At 54.8% G+C, this 19,186-nt stretch overlaps 4 protein-coding genes across 4 annotated transcripts; 2 read left to right on the forward strand and 2 right to left on the reverse strand.

Annotated features, from left to right (window-relative positions):
* Window positions 1–21: 21 nt before the first annotated feature.
* On the reverse strand, window positions 22–9,485 carry BDY24DRAFT_400363 (SNF2 family N-terminal domain-containing protein). The gene is made up of 41 exons (XM_076641949.1): window positions 9,077–9,485; window positions 8,806–8,848; window positions 8,704–8,709; window positions 8,130–8,631; window positions 7,946–8,042; window positions 7,718–7,807; window positions 7,460–7,631; window positions 7,173–7,357; window positions 6,951–7,055; window positions 6,438–6,867; window positions 6,257–6,361; window positions 5,996–6,150; window positions 5,873–5,893; window positions 5,254–5,779; window positions 4,938–5,131; window positions 4,831–4,848; window positions 4,665–4,748; window positions 4,526–4,571; window positions 4,404–4,445; window positions 4,283–4,333; window positions 4,144–4,219; window positions 4,030–4,060; window positions 3,908–3,961; window positions 3,749–3,839; window positions 3,615–3,681; window positions 3,457–3,540; window positions 3,338–3,383; window positions 3,079–3,260; window positions 2,823–2,988; window positions 2,720–2,741; window positions 2,626–2,648; window positions 2,421–2,553; window positions 2,329–2,349; window positions 2,238–2,263; window positions 2,110–2,166; window positions 1,936–2,025; window positions 1,807–1,866; window positions 1,421–1,723; window positions 665–1,321; window positions 451–580; window positions 22–370 (listed from the first exon to the last, which is right to left on the reverse strand). Exons 1-41 carry the CDS (start codon window positions 9,437–9,439, stop codon window positions 201–203), a joined length of 5,724 nt encoding a protein of 1,907 aa, XP_076493552.1. The 5' UTR covers window positions 9,440–9,485; the 3' UTR covers window positions 22–200.
* Window positions 9,486–10,893: 1,408 nt separating this feature from the next.
* On the forward strand, window positions 10,894–13,280 carry BDY24DRAFT_400365 (uncharacterized protein). Its single transcript, XM_076641950.1, has 3 exons — window positions 10,894–11,080; window positions 11,168–11,350; window positions 11,509–13,280. Exons 1-3 carry the CDS (start codon window positions 10,985–10,987, stop codon window positions 12,964–12,966), a joined length of 1,737 nt encoding a protein of 578 aa, XP_076493553.1. The 5' UTR covers window positions 10,894–10,984; the 3' UTR covers window positions 12,967–13,280.
* A 16-nt stretch (window positions 13,281–13,296) lies between these two features.
* On the reverse strand, window positions 13,297–15,440 carry TRM44 (tRNA (uracil) methyltransferase; the record flags this gene model as incomplete). Its single annotated transcript, XM_076637545.1, has 7 exons — window positions 13,297–13,735; window positions 13,812–13,961; window positions 14,030–14,094; window positions 14,185–14,379; window positions 14,468–14,666; window positions 14,734–15,000; window positions 15,043–15,440. The coding sequence occupies 7 exons, from the start codon at window positions 15,438–15,440 to the stop codon at window positions 13,297–13,299; spliced, it is 1,713 nt and encodes a 570-aa protein (XP_076493554.1).
* Window positions 15,441–15,889: 449 nt separating this feature from the next.
* BDY24DRAFT_444174 (SprT-like family-domain-containing protein) lies at window positions 15,890–19,163 on the forward strand (the record flags this gene model as incomplete). The annotated part of the gene is made up of 6 exons (XM_076644829.1): window positions 15,890–16,126; window positions 16,379–17,802; window positions 17,892–18,684; window positions 18,786–18,833; window positions 18,911–19,021; window positions 19,098–19,163. The coding sequence occupies exons 1-6, from the start codon at window positions 15,941–15,943 to the stop codon at window positions 19,161–19,163; spliced, it is 2,628 nt and encodes an 875-aa protein (XP_076493555.1). The 5' UTR covers window positions 15,890–15,940.
* Between the last annotated feature and the right edge of the window lie 23 nt (window positions 19,164–19,186).

A 19,186-nucleotide genomic window follows, 5' to 3' on the forward strand; every position in this document is an offset into this window, starting at 1 on the left:
GAAAAGTAAAGTCCGAGAAAATTGAGATGAGAGAAATCATATATCAGAGAAGAGAAGATAAGAGAGAGAAAAACGTGAGAAAAAAATGAGGAGAGAAGAGGTGAGACCAAAAGCTAGGGGAGCGACAGAAGGAAACGAGCAGGCAGGCAAACAGAGCAAATGAACGACGCAGCATCTACCGAGCAATTCTACAGAGCACATCATGCAACGTCCTCGAGCTTTGCAATCTCCTTCGAAAGATCGGCTCCGAACAGCTTCGCTCCCTGCCTCTTGAGAGGAGCGTAGAGCTCGTTGTCGGGTCCGAGGTTCTTGAGACGAAGAGCTATGGATCCAGCTCCTCGTCGGACGATTCGGCACTCGACGAGGGGATCTGTGAACGAAGGAGAGAGGAAACACGGAGTCAGCCTCGGTTGAGGAGAGGCGGAGACGTGACGCGACGAGAAGACTCACGATTCGGTGAGACTGAGCAGTAAGGGCAGATGTCCTCCTCGGGAAGTCGCTGCTTCTTGGCTGCTGGTGGACTATCGTCGATCTCCATGACCTGTTGAGTCGGGGAGAGTCGCTTGGGAACCGAGGAGGGCTGCGAAAAGAGGGAGAGAACAGGAAATCGATCAGCTCTCTTTCGACGACGCTTCGAAGAGGAAGGAAGAGAGCCTCGACTCACTGGAAGCTGGAAAGCGGAAGGTGATGCTCCTCCGTTTGAAGGTCCTGCTAATCCGTTCTCGGATCGAACAGGGTTGAGGGAAGGAGATTGGGGGGCGAGCGACGAGGACGAGGGTCCTGCGACGGGGGCTCGAGGAGGAAGAGGTTGTCGTCCTTGTTGCTGGACGGGAGCGACTTGCCCAGGGGGGAGGTAGGGCATCGAGGCGATGTATCGAGCGACATCGGGGTAGTGAGGAACGAAGGCGTTCGTGGGGAAGTTGAAGAGGTGCATCGCTGGGACGAAGATGGTGACCGCTTGATCGAAGAGAACTCGTCGTCGATCGGGGTGAACCTGTCGACTGGTAGCCTCGTGGAGGAGTGGAGAAAGCGCGGAGGCGATCTCGATCTTCTCTCCGATGGCAGCCATGGCTCGAAGGACGGCCTTGGGATCGCTCGTCGTGAGCCCTGTTTGTAAGTTCGGTTTTTGAGTTGGGACCCTCTTCTGACGAGTCCTCTTGACTCCTTGGTTGAGCTTTTTCGACTCCGGCGAGAGAGGTCCTTCCGAGGCTGAGTCCGAATCGGAGTTGGAGTCCTCGGATCCAGAGAAGGGCGATTCCGAGTCACGAAGAGGGCGATTTCCTCGACCGCTCGGAGAGTGAGGAGTCTCGGCGTACTGAGTCTGTAGGAGAAGAGAAAGAGAGAGAGAACAGGTCAGTGCTGCTGCCTCGAGGTCGAAGAACTTGGGCGAAAATCGAAGCGGAGAAAAAAAAAAACGCACCCTCTTCCTGTTCCTCTGAGCTCCTCGACCCATCGCCTCGATCTCCTTCTGCTTCTCGACGGCTGCTCGTTGAACGATAGCGTCCCAGAACCCTGCGTCCTCTTCGGGAGGAGGAGCCTCGGAGTCGGTGTGTTCGTCTTCAGCAGCTTTGGAAGCCTCCCAGATCTTGGCGAATCCGAAAGTCATTCCCTTCGCCTCGTTCTGGTCCTCCTCCTCGGTTTCCTCGACTCGAAGGATGAGTTCGTCGACGTCCTGACTGGTGTAGGTGATATCGGCGGTTCCCTCATCCTCGAAGAGGGCTTTCTGTTAGTCGGAAGCGGAGGAGAAGAAGATCGAGCGAGTTAGCCGTCGGGTCGAGTGGAGATCGAAGGGAAAGAGATACGTACAGCTCCGAAGGTGATCATGCTCTGAACGTCGGTATCCTCCTCCTTGGACATGTTTTGCACCTTGAGAAGAGATCGAAGTCAGTCCTCGTGTCGGTGGAGAGCGGAAGAAGAAGGAAGGAAGAGACTCACGATGAGATGATCGAGAACCATCTTCTTTCGACCTTTCTGGAAGATCTTCTCCTCGACGGTGTCTTTCGACATGAACTTGAAGACGAGAACCTGAAAGAAGGAGGGAAAGAAGAACGGGAATGAGCCTTTTGGCCTCGTCGAGGGGAGAAGGGGAGAAGGGAGGAAGAGACGAACCTTCTTCTTCTGACCGAATCGGTAGGCTCGAGCGATGGCTTGGAGATCTTGATGAGGCTATAGACGGGAGGAAGATGTGACGAGGTCAGCACAGTCTCAGAAAAGGCGCGGGGACGCGTCGAACTCACGTTGAAATCGGGATCGAAGACGATGACTGAAGAAGGGAAAGGAGAGGTCAGTTCTCGCCCCAGCGCATGAACGAGTGCGTTTGCGACTCACCAGTATCAGCGGTAGCGAGGTCTGCGAGGAAAGAAGACGATCAGCTCGGTTCGAGAAGATAGGAAGAAGAGGAAGGACGCGTCTGAACTCACTGACTCCGACACCTCCAGCCCTCGTCGAGAGAAGGTACATGAACAGATCCGAGTTGGGAGCGTTGAATCGATCCATATCCTTCTGCCTCTGGGCCTGAGCGGTATCTCCATCGAGTCGGATGTAGGCGAGGTTCTGTTGAAGGGAAGAACGAGGTCAGTCTCGGCGTTCGGAAGAGGAAGGAGGACGAGAGCCAGAAGAACGAACCTCTCCGTCCAGCCAGTCTTGAACTGCGAGAGGAAGGAAGCGATAACGTTAGTCAGATGATGACCTCGTAAAAGACGAAAGAAAGGGAACGAACTGATGTCCAGAGCGATCTTGAACTGTTGATGCGAAGGAACGAGGACGGGCGATCAGCAAACGACTCGACGAGTCGAAGGAGTCGAAAGGAGGTTCAAACGAACCTGCGAGAAGAGCAGCACTCGGTGGCCTCGAGCTCGGAGCTTCGGGAGCATCAACTTCAGAAGAGCCAGCTTGGCCGAAGCGTCGGTCATCCTAACGTGAGCGTCGAGAGGGTTGACGGTTCGATCTTCGAGCTCGGGTTGGACGAGGTAAGGGTGTTGGCAGGTCCTGGAGAACGAAACGAGAACCGAAAGTCAGCTCAGCTCATCGGTGAGAATGCGTGGGCGGTGGTAAAAACCCAGAGAGATCGAGACTCACTTCCTCAACTGCATCATCAGGTTGTTCAACGATCCCAGCTGAGTCTTCTTCGCCTTCTCGGTCTTGATCTTCGACGTCGCCTCGGCTGAGAGTTCCTGGATCATAGCGGCGTTCCTGAGCATGAGGGCCTTGTACTGTTCCTTCTGGAGTTTGCTGAGGGAGATGGGGAGAATGATCTCGTGCTGTCGAGGAAGAAAAAGGACGAGTCAGCTCGATCGACGAGGGACGCGAAGAGTATAAGGCGCGGAAGGCGACGAACCTTGGGAGGAAGCTTGAGGACATCGGCCTTGATTCGACGAAGGAAACTGAAGAAGTCGAGACGGAGAGGTCAGTCTATGAAGAGGCGAAGGGGCAAGAAGACGACGCGACGCGACTCACTAGGGCTGAAGCTTCTCATGAAGCTGTTGGACCTTCTCGGTATCCAGATCCTCAAACTCCCTCTCGAGTCGCTCCAGATCGGACCTGAGCAGAGGTGAAACAGCGAAGGTCAGGTTCGTTCGACGTTCGAAGGATTCGAAGCTCTCGGCTCGACTCACCAAGCGTCGGGATCGAGGAAAGAAAGCAAGTTGAAGAGTTCCCGCATGTTGTTGTTGAGCGGGGTACCTACATCGACGAAAGGAGAAGGTCAGATCCGCTTTGACGATCGAGAGAGCGAGAGAAAGAGACTCACCAGTCAAGAGAACCTTTTGACGGCAGTTCAGGATCTTGAGACGTTGGAAGATCAAGTTCGTATCGCTCTTGAGTCGCTGTCCCTCGTCGACCTGGAAACGGAGGGACGGGATTAGTTGTGGATCGAGATCCGGGATTTGTAGGAAGACAAAGGACGTACGACGAGCATCTCCCATCGAGGAATCTCCTGGAGAACTTTGAACGAGGCACTAGTCTGCGAAGAAGGAAGATAGCGCGTCAGTTTGAATCGCCGAGGAGGATAGGGATTGAAGTAGCTCTCACGATGATGTCGTAGGTAGTGATGACACAGTGACTGAGGCGGGGAGGGAAGACGGAGGAGGAGAAGTCAGTCGAAGTCGCGTCGAGACAAAAGAATTGAAGGAAGAGGAGACTCACGCCTTGAGTTGTCGAGTGTTCCTGTGGAAGAGCTCGTACTCCTCGATGATAGCCTTGGACCCCTTCTCTCCGTGGTCTGGTCGTCGGGGAGGTCAGCACGTCGAAGAGAAGGAGGAAAGAAAGAGGAGTTGAAGCTCACAAGGAACGACTCGGATGTGAGGAACCCATTTCTCGAACTCTCGAACCCAGTCTGCGAGGAGATGAAAAAAGACGTAAGCCGATGCTCTCGAGGTCATAAGGGTCCGAAGGAGAAGACTCACTGGTGACCGTCGAGTTAGGAACGACGATGAGGGTGGGGAAGGCTGGAAGGGGGAAAGACGACGGACGACGAGTCAGCAACGAAGTTCGTCTTCAATCACAAGTCTTGAAAAAAACTACTGACTATTGTACTGTTTCCCAAGAACTCCAACGAGAGCGGCGATTTGGACCTGAACGAGGAGGGTCGAAGAAGGAACGGTCAGCTCTCTAAGTGCGACGCGTCGAAAGAGAGGAGAACGAAAACGAAGGGAAGGTCGACGAACCGTCTTTCCGAGACCCATATCATCGGCGAGAATGCACGACTTGAGCTCCCACCACTTGTAGGTAAGCCAGTTGACTCCGTCGAGCTGCGAAGGTGGAGGAAGAAGGGAGACGCGTCGAGGTCAGCTCGGTTCGACAAGATGAAGTGAAGAGGAGCGAGAGACTCACTTGGAAAGGCATGAGTTTCTGTTAGAGCAAAAGAAGAGAATGATCGGAACGTCAGAGCTAGCTCAGCGAACGAGAGGACGACATTTCGATGAGAGAGGAAGACTCACTCCTCCGACCATCCACGAGGGCTGAGAGTTGAGCTTCTTGAAGGCAGATGGTGCCTTGGAATCTCTCTTGGCGGCCTCAGCCTTGGTGAGAACGGGGATGAGAACATCCCTTCCAGCGAGATACATGGCGAGAGCGTTCTTGTAGGCGGCGTACTCGGTTGCGTTTGAGCGGAGAGGAGGAGAGTCCCAGGTCGCTGCAACAAGGAGAAAGGAAAGGGAAGAGAGCGTCAGCGAAGGAGAGTGTGGGAGAGGTTGGTTGGGATGAGGAGAGAGACGAAGGGAGGAAGGAAGAGGGCGAGGAAACGACGAGACGCACCTTCGCTGTAAGGCAGATCTCCACACTTGACGTAACACCACACCACAGCCTTCACCGCCGTCTTCGCATCCAGCTTCCCGTTCTTCTTCTCCCATTCGTCGATCTGAATCATCTCCTCGACGTACGGCTGAACTCCCTGCATCCTGGGATCCTGCTCGAGGCCTTCGTCTCCACTCTCCTCCTCCCCACCCGTCACGGCCGACGACTTCTTCTTGTTCGACTTCGTCCCGATGTGAAGGTAGACGTCCAGGATTCGATCGAAGGTCTTCCAAGCTTCAGGGAGTCGAGTTTCGGCGTCGGGGTCGGCGACGGGGGTGGATCCGAACGAGAAGACGGCGGCTTGAACCTGGTTCTTGTGCAGAGCGGATTCTCGTCGTTCTTCGGGAGGACCTGACCCGAGGAGATCGGCAACGGAGGGTTCTCCATCTCCCTTTTCGGCGGTTTCGGCTCCAGCGACGAGGAGTTGGAGTTGGGATCCGGTGGCGAGGAAGTTTCGAAGTCGAGGTTGGGAGTTCGCTTGAAGCCACTGATTAGATCGAGAAGAGAGAAGCGGTCAGCTCTGCGAGTAGATAGTATCGAATTCGATATAGAGAATAAGAAGGTGGATAAGCGGACGAACAGCGTGAGGGACCCATTCGGTCTGTGAAACGAGAAAAGAGAAGACGCGTCGAAGGTCAGCTCTCGTTCGTTCGTTCTCTCCATCTCGCCCTCCTCTCATTGAAGCGAAGACTCAAAAACTCACGTGTCTGAATCCAGAAAGCTTCCACTTGACGAGGTACTCCCTAGGAAGAGGGTCCTTCCAAGCAGGGACCTCTCCAGCCTTCCTCTTCCTCTCGGTAGCGTTGGCAGGGAAGGGTCTCCAAGCGATGATTTTGTCGACGTCGTCGGTCCATCGGTCTGATTGAAAGCAATACGAAGCGAGAAGACTCAGAGTCAGTTCGAGATCGATGTTGGTCGGGCGGAAGGGGAAGGGGAAGGGGAAGGGGAAGGACGAGGAACTTACAGCAGTCGTGACAAGTCCACTCCTTCCACTGGTAGAACTCGGCGAGCTTGACGGGGGTGTCGGGAGTCTCGTAGTCCCATCCAGCATCGTTGATAGGAGCGACGACTATCCGAACCAAACCAAACGAAGGTCAGTTTCTAGCGACAGACGCGTCGACTCGAGATCGAAACCGAAGACTTACGATGAGCGTAATGGCACCCTCTCTTGCATCGAAGACATCTGAAGAGCAACTCTCGAGCAGGCAACTCCTCCTCCGGTTCATCCTCGACCTTGACCTCCTCCTGCATGACGACGTCTCCATCTCCGGCGACTTGGGGAAGAGCAGCAGCGACGGGAAGAGGGAGACCATCGAGACCGAGGACCGGGACGCTCGCTTCCACTCCTTCCATAGCTGATCCTGATGCTGAGGCAATCAGAACTTGGTTCGGGTCGACGACGGTAGTGATGGGAGCTTCGGGGACGACGGTTCCGTCCGCGTTGACGGTTCCAGGGATGGGAGCGGGAGGAACGACGACCTTGACGACGGGAGGAGGGTGGTTGTGTCCGTCGACGGTATCGAAACCGCAGGAGAAGCAGTGGGTGGTCATGCTGCATTTCCCACAGAGGAAGGTCTGTGTTCGAACGAAGGAAAGGAAGGGAAGAAGTCAGCTTGAGGTCGACGCGTGAGGTCGAGAAGAAAAGGGAGGACACGAACGGTAGACTGGTTGACCTTGATGGTTCGAACCTTCTCCCCAGCATCAGCCGAAGCCTTCTTGAGAATACCAACTCGTTGAGTCTCGCTGAGGCATCCGAAGTGAGCCTGCGAAAAGAAAGAAAACGAAACCAACCACGCGTCAGCTTCACCTCTCTTCCTCTTCCTCTCCCTCTTCTCCTCCCAGATCGAACCAACCAAAGACGGAAAGAAAGAGAGACTCACAGAAACACAACAGTTCTCACACTCTATCCATCCACCCATCTTGTCGATCGCCTCCCCATCGCTCATGATGTCGTCCTCGTGCTCATCTCTCCTCTTGTTGGGCTTCCTCGACTTGTTGCCTCCTCCTCGACTCGTTCGAGCACGGTACTTCTCGAAAAGGATGTCGGCAGCAGGCTCGGCACATTCTGATCGATGCCAAAGTAAGAACGGGAGTCAGTCTCGAGTGAAGATAGATACACGAAGGCGAGGGAAGGGTGAAGAGGAAGGCAAGGGAGAGCAGGACTTACTCTCACACCCAGTTCGATGCTTCTTCAAGATGGCTTCGTCGTCGTGAGCGAGTTCGTCGTCGTCTTCATGATCGTAGTACTCCTCGCTCTCGTCTCGAGTTCGTTTGGCTGCTCCTCCTCGAGCGGTGGACTTTCCTTTGGCGGTCATCGTGAAGGCGTCGTCGTCCGAGGACTGCAGTAGAAGCAAAGCGATAAACGAGTCAGTTCCTCGTCGAAAGATAGGCGAAGCTTTGACCGAGAGTGAATGGGCGAACGCACTCCTCTAACCTTCCGGCTAGGTCGAACAGCTCGACCAGAGGAACGCTTCCCTCCAGACGCGTACGAGGCACCGTCGTCCTCCTCGGATCCCTGGTAACGAGCGAACGATACCGATCGAACGAGAGTCAGGACAGTCGAAGATGAAAGGTCGATTGAGTCGAGTGGGATTGAGAAGAGAGAAGAAGGGGAGAAGGGCTGGAGGAGGGAGGAAGGGAAGAGGAAGCTCACCTGTCCTGAAGACCTCCGCGACTTAGCAGGAACGGGCGAATCCGTAGTTCCGTCCTCCCGAAGAGATTTCTGAACACGGGTAGTCCGAGTGGACGATCTACAAGCCCACAGCCAAGGAAGTCAGCTTCGTTCTTCTTCGAATGGCAGACCCAGAAGTCGAGATCGATCTCAAACGAAGGCTAACCTGATAGGTTTCTCTCCGTCCTCTCCCTCTCCACCATACCCATCACTCTCATCGCTCCCTTCCTCACTTCCATCCTCTTCGTCCTCACTCTCACTCTCGATCTCATCCTGCTCCTCGGGGTTCGCACTGACGTTGACTGACTTCCTCTCCACGACCTTCACCTTCCCCTTGGACTTCTCTGCTGCACCAACGGCGGCGCTACCAATCGTAGAGGGCCTCTTCACCTTGATCTTGAGGGACACGGGAGCCGTGCTGCTGGCCTCGGAGAGTTCGTCCTCCTCCTCGTCGTGTTCGGCGTAGGAGGCTTTGGGCTTGGAGGCTGCTCGTCGAGAAGGAAAGGCGGCGGCAGATCCTGCTCCTGGAGAGGAAGTGGCGGAGGAAGGAACGGAAACGGGAGCGGATCGAGGGACCGAGATGGCTTTGGGTTTGGGTCGATCTTGAGGGTGGATGTTGGCTGTTGAGAGGGAGAAGGGAGGGAGGACGTTGATTTGGAGGGCGAGGTCTGGGTGAAGAGGCGAAGGGCGGTAGGTTTAGCTCGGGAGCAAAAGGACGGGAAGAATGCAGGCAAACGTACTGAAAGCTGTATAGATCGAAGATGCGAAAGCGAGAGAGAGGGATTAGTCTCGAGAGAGAGAGAGAAGGAGGAGGAGGAAGGGAAGGAAGGAGGAAAGCTGACCTTGAACCAGCTGAGGGAATTGGGAGGAATCTTGGTGCGAGAGCTATACGAAGAAGAACGTGCAAAGCCATAGAGATGGGAGTCAGTGTTCTACGTCTCCAAGCAAGTGAAGAATCTTCTCTCGTTCTCTCCTCGGACGGAAGGAGAAGAGAGAGAGAGAGAAGAAACGATGAGCTTCACGTTTCCCTTCCTCCTTCCTTCTCCTTCATCCTTCCCTCTCTCCCTCCCTCTCCTTCTCTTCCTCCCTCGCTCTTGTTGTATATAGACTCACCATCCTAGTGATCCCACCTCTCGTATGAACCCAGTAACCTGCCGAAGGATCTACGTTGTTGACGAAAGCTGCGATTTGAATCATCTCTCCAGCGTCTCCACCTCCGTTCGCTCCTCCTGATCCACTGCTAGACCCGAGACTGGTATCCATAGCAGGTTGGGAGCCTCCAGGAATCGAGCTCAAGGGCTCCTGGTGCTGAGCTTGAGGAGCAGGAGCGGGAGCAGAAGAGGATGCGGCCTGCTGCTGGTGGAGGGAGAGGGAGTCGAGGGAGGGAGCGGCGAGAGTAGAGGATGTAGCAGGAGGAGGGGCGGGATAGTCGGAAGAGAAAGAAGAAGGTAGGGGTGGAAGACCGTTCGGATCCATACGAGAGAGAAAGAACGGGGGGGAGGGGAGGAGAGGGGAGTGGACGTTTGAAGGGAGAAGAGAGAGGACGCGTTCCCTTGAAGGAGGAGGTGTGATTTGCTGCCAGTGGACTGCGGAAAGTTCTGGAAAAAGAGCAGAAGAAAATTTGCGAGACAGGCCTGTCGGAAGAGGTTCCGAGAGATTTTAACTGAAAGAGAGCAGCAGAGAGAGAGGAAGAACGCGTTTTTGCTTTGAGGCTTGCGATGAAGAAAAGGGAAAGAGAGGAGAGAAAGGTGTTGAACCTTCGAGTCTGGCAGAGGAGGGTCGCATGCCTTCGCTCCAAACTGAGCTCGCCCGAGTACATCTGCTTAGAAGAGCGGCTGTTAGAGCTCCAAGGATGTGAACAAGCTCATTGCTTCTGAGAGAGAACGCGAAAGAGCGCTCGAGCAAGAAACGCGTCGCGGTCGCATCTCGTCTCTCTCTCTCGCTCAGAGCTTGTCCCCTCCCACCTTCAGCGACTCTGAAGTAAATTTGACGAATGGTATCTTTGAGGCGCTAGCTTAGGACTAGCTCTGACGACTTGTTCAGGTAGTGGAACTACATCACTCTTCAAGTGCTCATTTGTGACGAGACGCGTCGGCGATCCTGCCTTCTTTGATACAGGAGCGCTGAGACTGGGGAAAGAGCCAGTAAATGATGAGCGTGAATAACTGTTCAGAGAGTAAGAACTTCGAAAGGTTGTACTGGGTGGGGGGAGGCAGATCAAGACAACGCGTCGACGACGAGAGTGTTGAAGCAACAGAGAATGAGTGTCAAGCCAGAAAAAGACTGGGGACGGAGAAAATCAAGACTCGAGAGTGAAGCACCTCTTCTCTAAATATCTAAACGCGGGTGTCGGGGGAGAAGAAGAGAAGAAAGAACGATGAACGCGCACCTGCGACGCGCTCGCGTTCCGTTTTCGATGGCTTCCCTTTCTCCGTATCGGGTTATCAGTCTCATCTTTCTCCCTTATCGACCTCTAGATCTACTCTCATTTTCTCCCTGCAGTCTCAAACGGACGATTGACCCCCACTTTTCCTCTTTAAGATCGCCCTCTCGTCCCGCGTCGCGTCGCGTCGATCGACTTGTCCCTCTCTCTCTCTCTTCCCTCCTCTTCATCTCCTTCGTTCTTCACCAAATCACCTCCCTCTCATCCCAAACAGCGCCTAGAACGAAGCGGTTCTGATAGTCCAACCTCCTAGAACGCACGCTCTGGGGGCAAATCGGGGGCGTTCAAGGGAGGACAGAAGAGTTGAGAACTTCAGAAGAACGAAACGGCCAATCGATCCGCAAAGAGTCTCAGCGAAAAGGGCAGCTTTGTTCGCTGAGAAAACTGCTAGACTCTGAAATTACGATGATTCTATGGAGAACAGTATAGCGAAGCTTTGCGTCCAAGAAAATGTTGCTGGGAGGTGGAATTGATAGGTGAGGGAGAGGAAGAAGAGTCTGACGAGTCGTCGAGCTCGTTTTTCCCTCTCCCCCAGAACGCTCACTTCCACCTTTGCTCCTTCTCCTCCACCCCTTTCCATGCCGTTTTCCTCGCTCTGGCTTTCCAATCTAGAGCGAGCTCTGGATCTCCTCCACCATGGACACTACGACGAGGCACTGCTCTCTTTTGACGAGGTGAGAGACTTCGATCTCCTCGAGTTGAGCTCGAACTTCCTTCTCTCGCCCTAGACGGTGACTCGTTCCTTGTTTTACTCTGCACAGGTCGCTCGAGCTCAAGGACCGGAGTATCAGCTGTTCGCTCCTCGGAAGGAGGTTCTCTCGAGGCTCAAGGCGTTGGAGCTCTCGTCCTATGGGAGAGGAGATCTGTCTTCCCACATGAAGCAGGTTCGGAGAGAGGAGGCGGAGGGGGAGGGAAAACAGGAATCAGTCGAAAGGGTTACCCTAGTCAGTCTCATATCTTTCCTTCATTTCATGCCCACTGGTCAACACCATCGTTCCTAGACATCAGAAGACATCAAAATCTCTCCCACGCACGAAGCAAACGAGCAAAGAACGCTGACACTCAGCCATCCTCCGTTTCTTCCCTGATCTCCCCGCTCTAGGAGTCGACGCACCTCTTCCACCTCATCCACCAGTTCCCCGAGAATCTTCGCCAACTCATCATCTCCAAGGATCCTCAAACGTACTACTCCTCCCAGCTCGAGAAGGCCGAGTCCATCGTCTCCTCCGAACGATCGCGAACCCCTCGAAACCACATCGACACTCTCCCCTCCGAACTCCTCTCCAAGATCGCCAAATACGTCGTCGATGCTGCTGAGAACGACGCCTTCTCCTGGGTCGGTCATCATCGAGAGGTGGCTCCCTTTCTGCTGGCGGCTGTTTCCCGCCGATGGAGAGAGGTCGTTCTCTCGACGTCGTCTCTTTGGGGAGCGGTAGATCTGGCGGTGGAAGATGGAGAGAAGAAGATCAGTGCGATGATGGAGAAGAGCCCTTTGAAGAGAATTTGGGTGGAGGAGAGAGAGATGGAGCAGGAGACTGGACAAGCGATTTCGTTCATTTTGCTCAAGGGTCGAGTGGAACGAACGGAGGACCTCAACATCCCACTCGACGAGACGTCAAACATGAAGAAGTTCTGGGAACTTTGGACGACCAACGAGATCTCCCTCAAGCGACTCAAGCTCCGGTACGAAAACTCCTCGTTCGACGAGGATCTCGACGACGACTGCTGCCGACCCTTTCCCACTCCTCCTCCAACCCACCTCAACCTCTCCTCTCTCACCCATCTCGCCCTCGAGAACTACAACTTCCACCTCCGATCCTCCTTCCTCCCTCTCCTCCAACGCCTTCCAAACCTTCAGCATCTCCACCTCAACTACTCCTCCGTCGACTTCTCTCTCCCCAACGCGTCTCCCTCCAACCCAACCGTCGTTCATCTCCCAAACCTCCTCTCCCTCAACATCCACGGGCACAAGAATCAACCACCGGTTCGGAACATGAACTCCTTCGTCTTCCTTGCACCCAAACTCCAGATCTTCGATCAACAAAGCACGGAAACCTCGTTTTCAACTTTCGTCTTCCCTCCCTCCCCTCATCCTCCCAACATCTCCAACCTCCGCGTTCTCAACATCGCATGGACCCAAATCTCGGATCAGATCCTCTTCCTCGACCAGCTCGCCCAACTCAGAGTCCTCGAGGAACTCGAGATCGAGATCGGATACTCTACGAGCACGGAAACGTCAACGCTCGCTCGACTCACCTGGCCAGGCAACGACGACGGCGAGAGGGACGAGAGCGGAGATCAAGAAGGTTGCTGCCCTCTCCTGAGGAAGCTCACCATCTCGGAGCATCTTCCTGAGTACACGAGTGGGGCGTTGGTTCGAATGGTTGCGTCGAGGGAGAGAGGATCGAGGGAGGGGACGTGTCGTCGAATCGAGGAGTTGATCGTTCACGGAGGGAGAGGATGGCTGGCTACGGAGTTTAACAGCTTGGAGAGGACGAAGGAGTTGCTGGGGGAGCATGTGGGGAGGTTGGTTTGGATTGGAGATGAGTGGGTCGCGTAGTAGGGAGGTAGTTTTGCCTTCGTCGTCGTTTTTTTTTGGGGGGTTTCTGTCTCCCGTCTATCTTTTTTTTCCCTTTGGTTCTTCATCTCAGCCCTTTTAAACTAGGGCCTTACCGTTTCTGCTCGGCTACTCTACCTATATCTTTAGACTCTTCCCTCTGTATCACACGATCGACATCTTTGCGACCCCGTCTCTCTCTTCACTTCCTCTCCGTCGATTTCCCCAAGTGTCCAGGCAGAGCTTTCAGGTCCAAAGGTCTGGTCTGAGGCCAACCGCAGAAATAAACCTAGAAAAGATACATCATCGACATCCAGATCAAAGCGTCGAAATCTATGCTCCCAAGCCGAGGGCGAGCTTCTCCAACTCCTCGACCAACCTGTCTGCCCCCTCTCCCTCCCCCTCCTCCTCTTTCGCACCCTCATGATCATGCTCCTCCTCAAGTCTTCGTCTCTCCTCCTCTTCGTCCAAATCCCCAGCTTTCCCCTCCGCTCGTCGAGCCTTGAATCCTCCTCCTTCTCCGTTCCGGACGCGTTCGACGAGGGAGAGGACGTGTTGACGGGTGGAGAGTTCTTGGGTTGGAGTGAGAGGGAGTCGACGACGACCTGGAAATAGGGTTGTCGAAGAAGTATCAGCGACGCGGTAGGCTGAACGAGAGGAGAGGCGAGATAAAGAGAGAGACGTGGAAGACGCACCGACGATTCCCCAAGCTCGTGTTGAAGGAATCCGAAGAGCTTCTCGTTCCCATTCCCATCCACATTCCCATCCGAGGCTTCGGAAGAAGGAGTGGCATGGTCAGCGAACTCGAAGAAAAGGACGAAAGGTGAAGAAAGGAGAGACAGACTCACCCGGCGAGGAAGATCAGGTACGCGCCGTACCTCCCACCAGCTTGCACCCCCAAACTCTTCTCCACGTCTTGCTTCTGAGATCGACCTGGAGGTATGGACGAAGGAGGGATGTTGTAGTGGGAAGCGTTGAAGCGGGCAGAGAGGGTGTGGCTGAAGTGAACGAAACGAGAAGAGGTCATGAGCGGAGAACGACCGAAAAGCGAGATAGAATGACGCACAGGCAGCAAGGAATGTTTAAGAAGCCAGACTCAGGAGTCAGAGCAGCTATCACTGGGATCCAGGGCTGTACAAGAAAAGAGTTTCGGGTCAGAGTTCGAATCGAGTCGCATCGAGAAGGAAGGAGAGACGGTGAGGTGGGAGAGAGAGAACGAACCGTCATCTCGTCGGCATGATTCCCGATGAAGAACGATCCCTTCTCAAAAGGACTACCCTCTCCGTCCTCCTCCGCGCACTGCTTGAGAAGAACAGTCGGGTTAATGGCCTGTTTCCTGAGACGCGACTGAGTCAAGGCAGGGTAGCGAGACCAAGTCTTCCGAGGTCGAAGTTCGAGTCCTTGACCGACGTAGCCCTGCGATACCAAATAGAAGGAGGTATAGAACGGTAAGCCGGACGAAGAGAAGGGAGAACGAAGGAAGGGAGAAGCGGAAAGGACGAACCTCCGACGTGAGGACGTGAACGAGAAGTCCGTTCCCAGCTCCGATATCGATGAATCCTCCTGGAGGAGCTCCCCATCTCGATCGATCATCCGACGTAGCTGATACATCGGTGGGCTGGCGAGGTGTTGAGAGCGAAGGGTAGAGATCTCGCCATAGAAGGATCAAAAACGTTGTGATCGCGACGTCCTTCCAGACGTGTCTGTCAAAAGCGGAAGACGGGTCAGTTCTCCCTCATCTTTTCAGCAGAATCGATTGTTGCTACTCACCTCTTCACATCCTCCTTCCCCTCCTTTCCCTCCTCCATCACCCGACTCTCCAGCCCTCCGTACTTCTCCTTCAACTCGAGGTACAGATCCTGAAAGCCTTCCTTCTGGACTACAACGTCGTGCTGCACTCTCTTCTCGTACCCAGTCATGATTCCGTTCCCATGCTTCCAGAGCGTCCCGATGAGCCGGAGGCAGATCCGGTAGAGCTTGCTGGACTCTTTGAGGAGGGGAGGTGGGGAGGAAGAGGAGGAGGGGAAGAGTTGGACGCTGATCTGAAGGGTTCCTCCTTCGAGGTCTGAATCAATGGACGAAGTTGTTGGAGAGGGATAAGTAGTAGTAGTGGTGGCGGAGGTGAAATTGGCGATGTAGGTAAATCGAAGGGACGCGACGGAGGGATGGTAGAAAGGGACGTCCTCCTCCTTCTCGACGAGACAGCGGTACTCGACGATTCCGTTTTGACCTTGGTTGTCGATTGTCGAGGAAGAGGACGACCGGTAGAAAGTGCAAAGCTGAGCCAGAGGGAGATCTCTTTTAGGCTGGCGAGGGAGGAGCCGACGATGAACCTGTCGAAAAGGGAGGAAGCCCTCGATTTCCGAAGAGCCTGGAGGGAGAGGCGGAGGAGAGGTGAGAAGGGAGGTTTCCGAAAGGATTTCCGCTCGGAGGATGAGGTCCGAGTTGACTTCTGGGTTGAGGATCGAGCGGGACATGGTGGTGAAGAACTGCAAAGGGAGACGAAAGGGAGGAGGGAGAAGGGAGGTGAGCTCGACGTAAAACGAGAAAGGAGCGGCTGAGCGAGGGTTGCACGAGTCAAAGTGTTCGATCAACATATACCAGAACGAAGTCCTACTACTCACGATAGCTAGGTTGTAAGGACAAGGGCAGGAGATGATGGGGACATCCTCGTTCGAAGGAGGGACGAAGGGGGGAAGAGGGAGGAGAGAGGTTGGCGTGAACTTTGGAGGAGGAGGTACAGATTCTCCGTGAGCTGGGATCGAGGAAGTTGAGGCCTGAGAGCTCGGTGGTGGTGAGCCCATAGTCTCTGTTTGGTCGATGTTGGTCGTTGGGAGGGAGGAAGGAGAAGCGGGAACCGAATCGAAAAAGAGGTGAGCTCGAAAGCTGCCCTTCCTTCCCTCACGCGACTGTCTTTCCTCCAACCACCAACACAGAGGCCTACCTTTCTTTTTGGATTCGTTCGGAAGACGCATAGATGCCTACTCTCGCTGTGTCGGACTCGGAATCGGATGGAGAAATGCCTACTTTAGACGAGCTCTTCAAGGCGAAGAAAACGGCCGGCATTCAACAACAGTCCTCCTTCCTCAAGAACGAGCTCTCGTCCTCCCAATCGGACGCCCAGAAGACTACAGGAGCGAAGGCGAACGTGGGGGCTTCGAAAGTGAGTGGATATGTGATAGTTATCGAATTTTGGATGGTAAAAGGGCTTAGAGGAAGGAAGGAAAGGCGAGGGAAGGAAGGGAGGGCGAGCTCGACTCGATTCCGTCAGAGACGAGCTCATGTGCGAGCGTTCCTCGACTACCTTATAGGCTTCGGAGCTCTCATAGATCAGAATATCGACGACTAGACCAGCCATCAACTTGACGAGCTGTCAAGGCTCTTCACTGACTTCGATTCAATCCGTTTCGTCCAGCTTTCTCCTCCGCGCCCTCCTCTCCCCTCTCCCGCCGTCGCCCAGATCACCTCCAAATCTGAACGCAAGCCTCTCCAACCCATCCCTTCCTCTACCCAACCCTCTTCACCACCTTCCACTCCTCATCGTCGTCGTCCTCGTCCAAAGGGAGCCACCTCGGCCGACCTCCTTGCTCAGGACGAAAGAACCAACTTCCACTCCTCCCCAGCGGGTGTCGTCCACGAGGAAGTCCTCATCATCGAGTACCGGACAGACTCCGAGGTCGAGAGCTCTTCCTGTCAGGGAGAGACGTCAACGGAGGAGGAGAGCAGCAGCTCGGAGGAAACGGGCGACTCGTCTTCCTCTTCGTCGGCATCCTCGTCCTCTCCACCGTCGAGAACTCGACGACCAACGAAATCCATTCCCAAACCATCTTCATCCAACCCTAATCACAACCCCACTACAACCAACATCAACACTACGACTCCTCGCGTCCAACCCGATCCGACTTCCTCCTCCACTCCCACTCAATTCCCTCAACCTCGCTACCGCCCCAGGGGATACGCGACCCAACAAGGCTATCAACTCGATCCCTTCTTCGATCCTTCAGCTTACGTCGTGCTAGAGAGGAGGGATCATCCAGCTGCATCTTCGTCGAATCAACCGAAACCGACGAACGGCGTCGGAGAGTCGTCAAGAAGATCAGACCAGGAGGTGTCAGTCGTGGACGAGAAGGATCTCACGAAAATCCGCAAGAGGATCGAGGAGAGAAGAGCCCAGAGGGAGAAGGAGGATCAGGAGATCATCCCAGCAACCGAGAGCGAAACCTCATCGTCCGACGAAGGCGAGAAGAGTTCACCAGATCCGAACCTCGCATCCTCTTCGTCCTCCAATCCAATCGTCATCGACCTCCCCTCAACACCCCGAGCCAAACCTCGTCGTGCAGCTCGTCCGACGGAACTCTTCGGATCCTACACCGCCACTCCCCTCGCTTCCTCCTCATCCAACGCGTCCACCCGCAACACCTCTCCACCCCCTCGAATCGCTCCCGCCTATCCCTTCATCGATCTATCGAACTCGCCGGCAGGTACTCCTCAGAGAAGGAAGAAGGGGAAGGGACCCAGACCAACCGAGCTGTTCCAGTTCATCACGCGGGAGAGGAAGAAGAGCAGCGAGGTTGAGGTCGAGGATGTTGGGTCGACGACGGCTCTCGATGGGAGTGAAGAGGTAGAGAAAGTCGTCCCGAGAGATTACGAGGGGGGTTCTTCGGTGGAGAATAACAAGAAACGGAAGGAGGAAAGGGTTGAGAGGAGGAGGAGCGGGAAGGGCTGTTGGAATGGTGAAGCCGTCGAGGAGGTTCGGGCCGTCGAGGGAGAAGGAGACGAGGAGGAATTGATGGGAGAGGGAGTTTTGACGATGTTGGATGAGGATGAGCTAGCAGCTGTGTAAGTCTCCGAGTTGACACTGCTTACAGCTTCGCGTCTTGATCGCTGACCCTCGGATGCGTCTTCCTTTCTCGTCTTCCTTTCTTCAGCGGCAGTCCTCTTCCCACCTGTGTCGCCTCGACTTCGACGCTCCCGATCCAGGCTACTGCATCATCACCGTCACCGTCTCGAGGCTCAGCGACCCTCACGTCCTTCAAAGGCGGACGAAGAGTCATCCTCGACAGCGACGATGAGCTCGAGTTGCACTCTCCTTCTCCCGACTCCCCTCTCCCTACCGCCCACCCGAGCAACAAAGGGAAGGGTCGACAAACCATCATTCACGAACTCACCGATTCGGACTCGTCGTCTTCCGTTTCCGACTCTCCTCAGCCCTCTCGAGACAACGACAAACCCGAGCCCGACGACTACTGGGGAGGAATCAATTCACCCTCAACCGGAGTCCTCTCCTTCTCCCCACCACCACCACCAACCTTCCTTCCTCCTTCGTCACCCTCGCCTCCTCTTCCAGCCTACTCTCCCGGTCCCAAACCTCCGCCACGTCGAAAACCCACACCCAACGTCCTTCCCGCTCCTCACGTTCCAACGACGCTCAAGAAACTCAACTCCAAAGCTTGGAAGACCCATCGTTCTTCACTCGCTCTCGAGCTGATCGGAGAGTTGGACAGGGGGGTGTTTGAGAGGAAGGTTCGGAAGTGGCTGAGGCTCGACGAGGAGGGGATGGGAGGAGAGGAGAAGAAGGACGAACCGAGGGGAGTCGTTTGGACGGGGAAGTTGAGGACTACTGCTGGGATGAGTCGATGGAGTAGGAAGAAGTGCTCGGCGGCGGAGAATGGGGACGGGTGTGGTTATGAACACTTCTGTAGGATCGAGCTGAGTGCGAAGGTAAGTCTCCGTTGCTTGCCCTTTTAACCATCCCGACCTTCGTCTTTGCGAAGAGACTGACTTACCTTCGTGCTTATTCGTCCCGTTTCGACGCTTCTCAGGTTCTCGACACGGACGAGAAGATTCTATCTACCACGGCTCATGAACTGGTGTGCTCTTTTGACCCCTCGACGCGTCTCTCTCTCTCTTCGAACAACGCTGATCTCAAACCCTCCTTCCCTTGCAGTGCCATCTCGCTACTTGGATCTTCGACGGGAAGGACGCTGCTCCTCACGGGAAGGAGTTCAAGGCATGGGCGATGAAGATCAACCGCTTTCGACCCGACATCGTGGTCACTGTAAGTCGCCTTCTGTTCTTTATCTTCGCCCTACCTCATCTAACGCTGCTTTGTATCGCGTTTCGTTGTTTTATAGACTCGACACGACTATGAGATCACTCACAAGTTTACTTGGAAATGTGCTGGATGCGACGCGTCGTGAGTGCTTCCCTCCTCTTTTTCCTC

This window comes from Mrakia frigida (genome assembly GCF_051309035.1).
Source record: "Mrakia frigida strain ATCC 22029 unplaced genomic scaffold BDY24scaffold_34, whole genome shotgun sequence".
Classification (NCBI taxonomy): domain Eukaryota; kingdom Fungi; phylum Basidiomycota; class Tremellomycetes; order Cystofilobasidiales; family Mrakiaceae; genus Mrakia; species Mrakia frigida.

Coding starts and splice junctions, on each gene's coding strand:
- BDY24DRAFT_400363 (XM_076641949.1), bottom strand. CDS start 9,439: ATGGATCCGAACGGTCTTCCACCCCTACCTTCTTCTTTCTCTTCCGAC. Junction 7,808..7,945: donor CGCGGAGGTCTTCAGGACAG/GTGAGCTTCCTC, acceptor GCTCGTTACCAG/GGATCCGAGGAGGACGACGG. Junction 5,780..5,872: donor CCGAATGGGTCCCTCACGCT/GTTCGTCCGCTT, acceptor CGATCTAATCAG/TGGCTTCAAGCGAACTCCCA.
- BDY24DRAFT_400365 (XM_076641950.1), top strand. CDS start 10,985: ATGCCGTTTTCCTCGCTCTGGCTTTCCAATCTAGAGCGAGCTCTGGAT. Junction 11,081..11,167: donor CACTGCTCTCTTTTGACGAG/GTGAGAGACTTC, acceptor TACTCTGCACAG/GTCGCTCGAGCTCAAGGACC. Junction 11,351..11,508: donor CAGTCGAAAGGGTTACCCTA/GTCAGTCTCATA, acceptor TCCCCGCTCTAG/GAGTCGACGCACCTCTTCCA.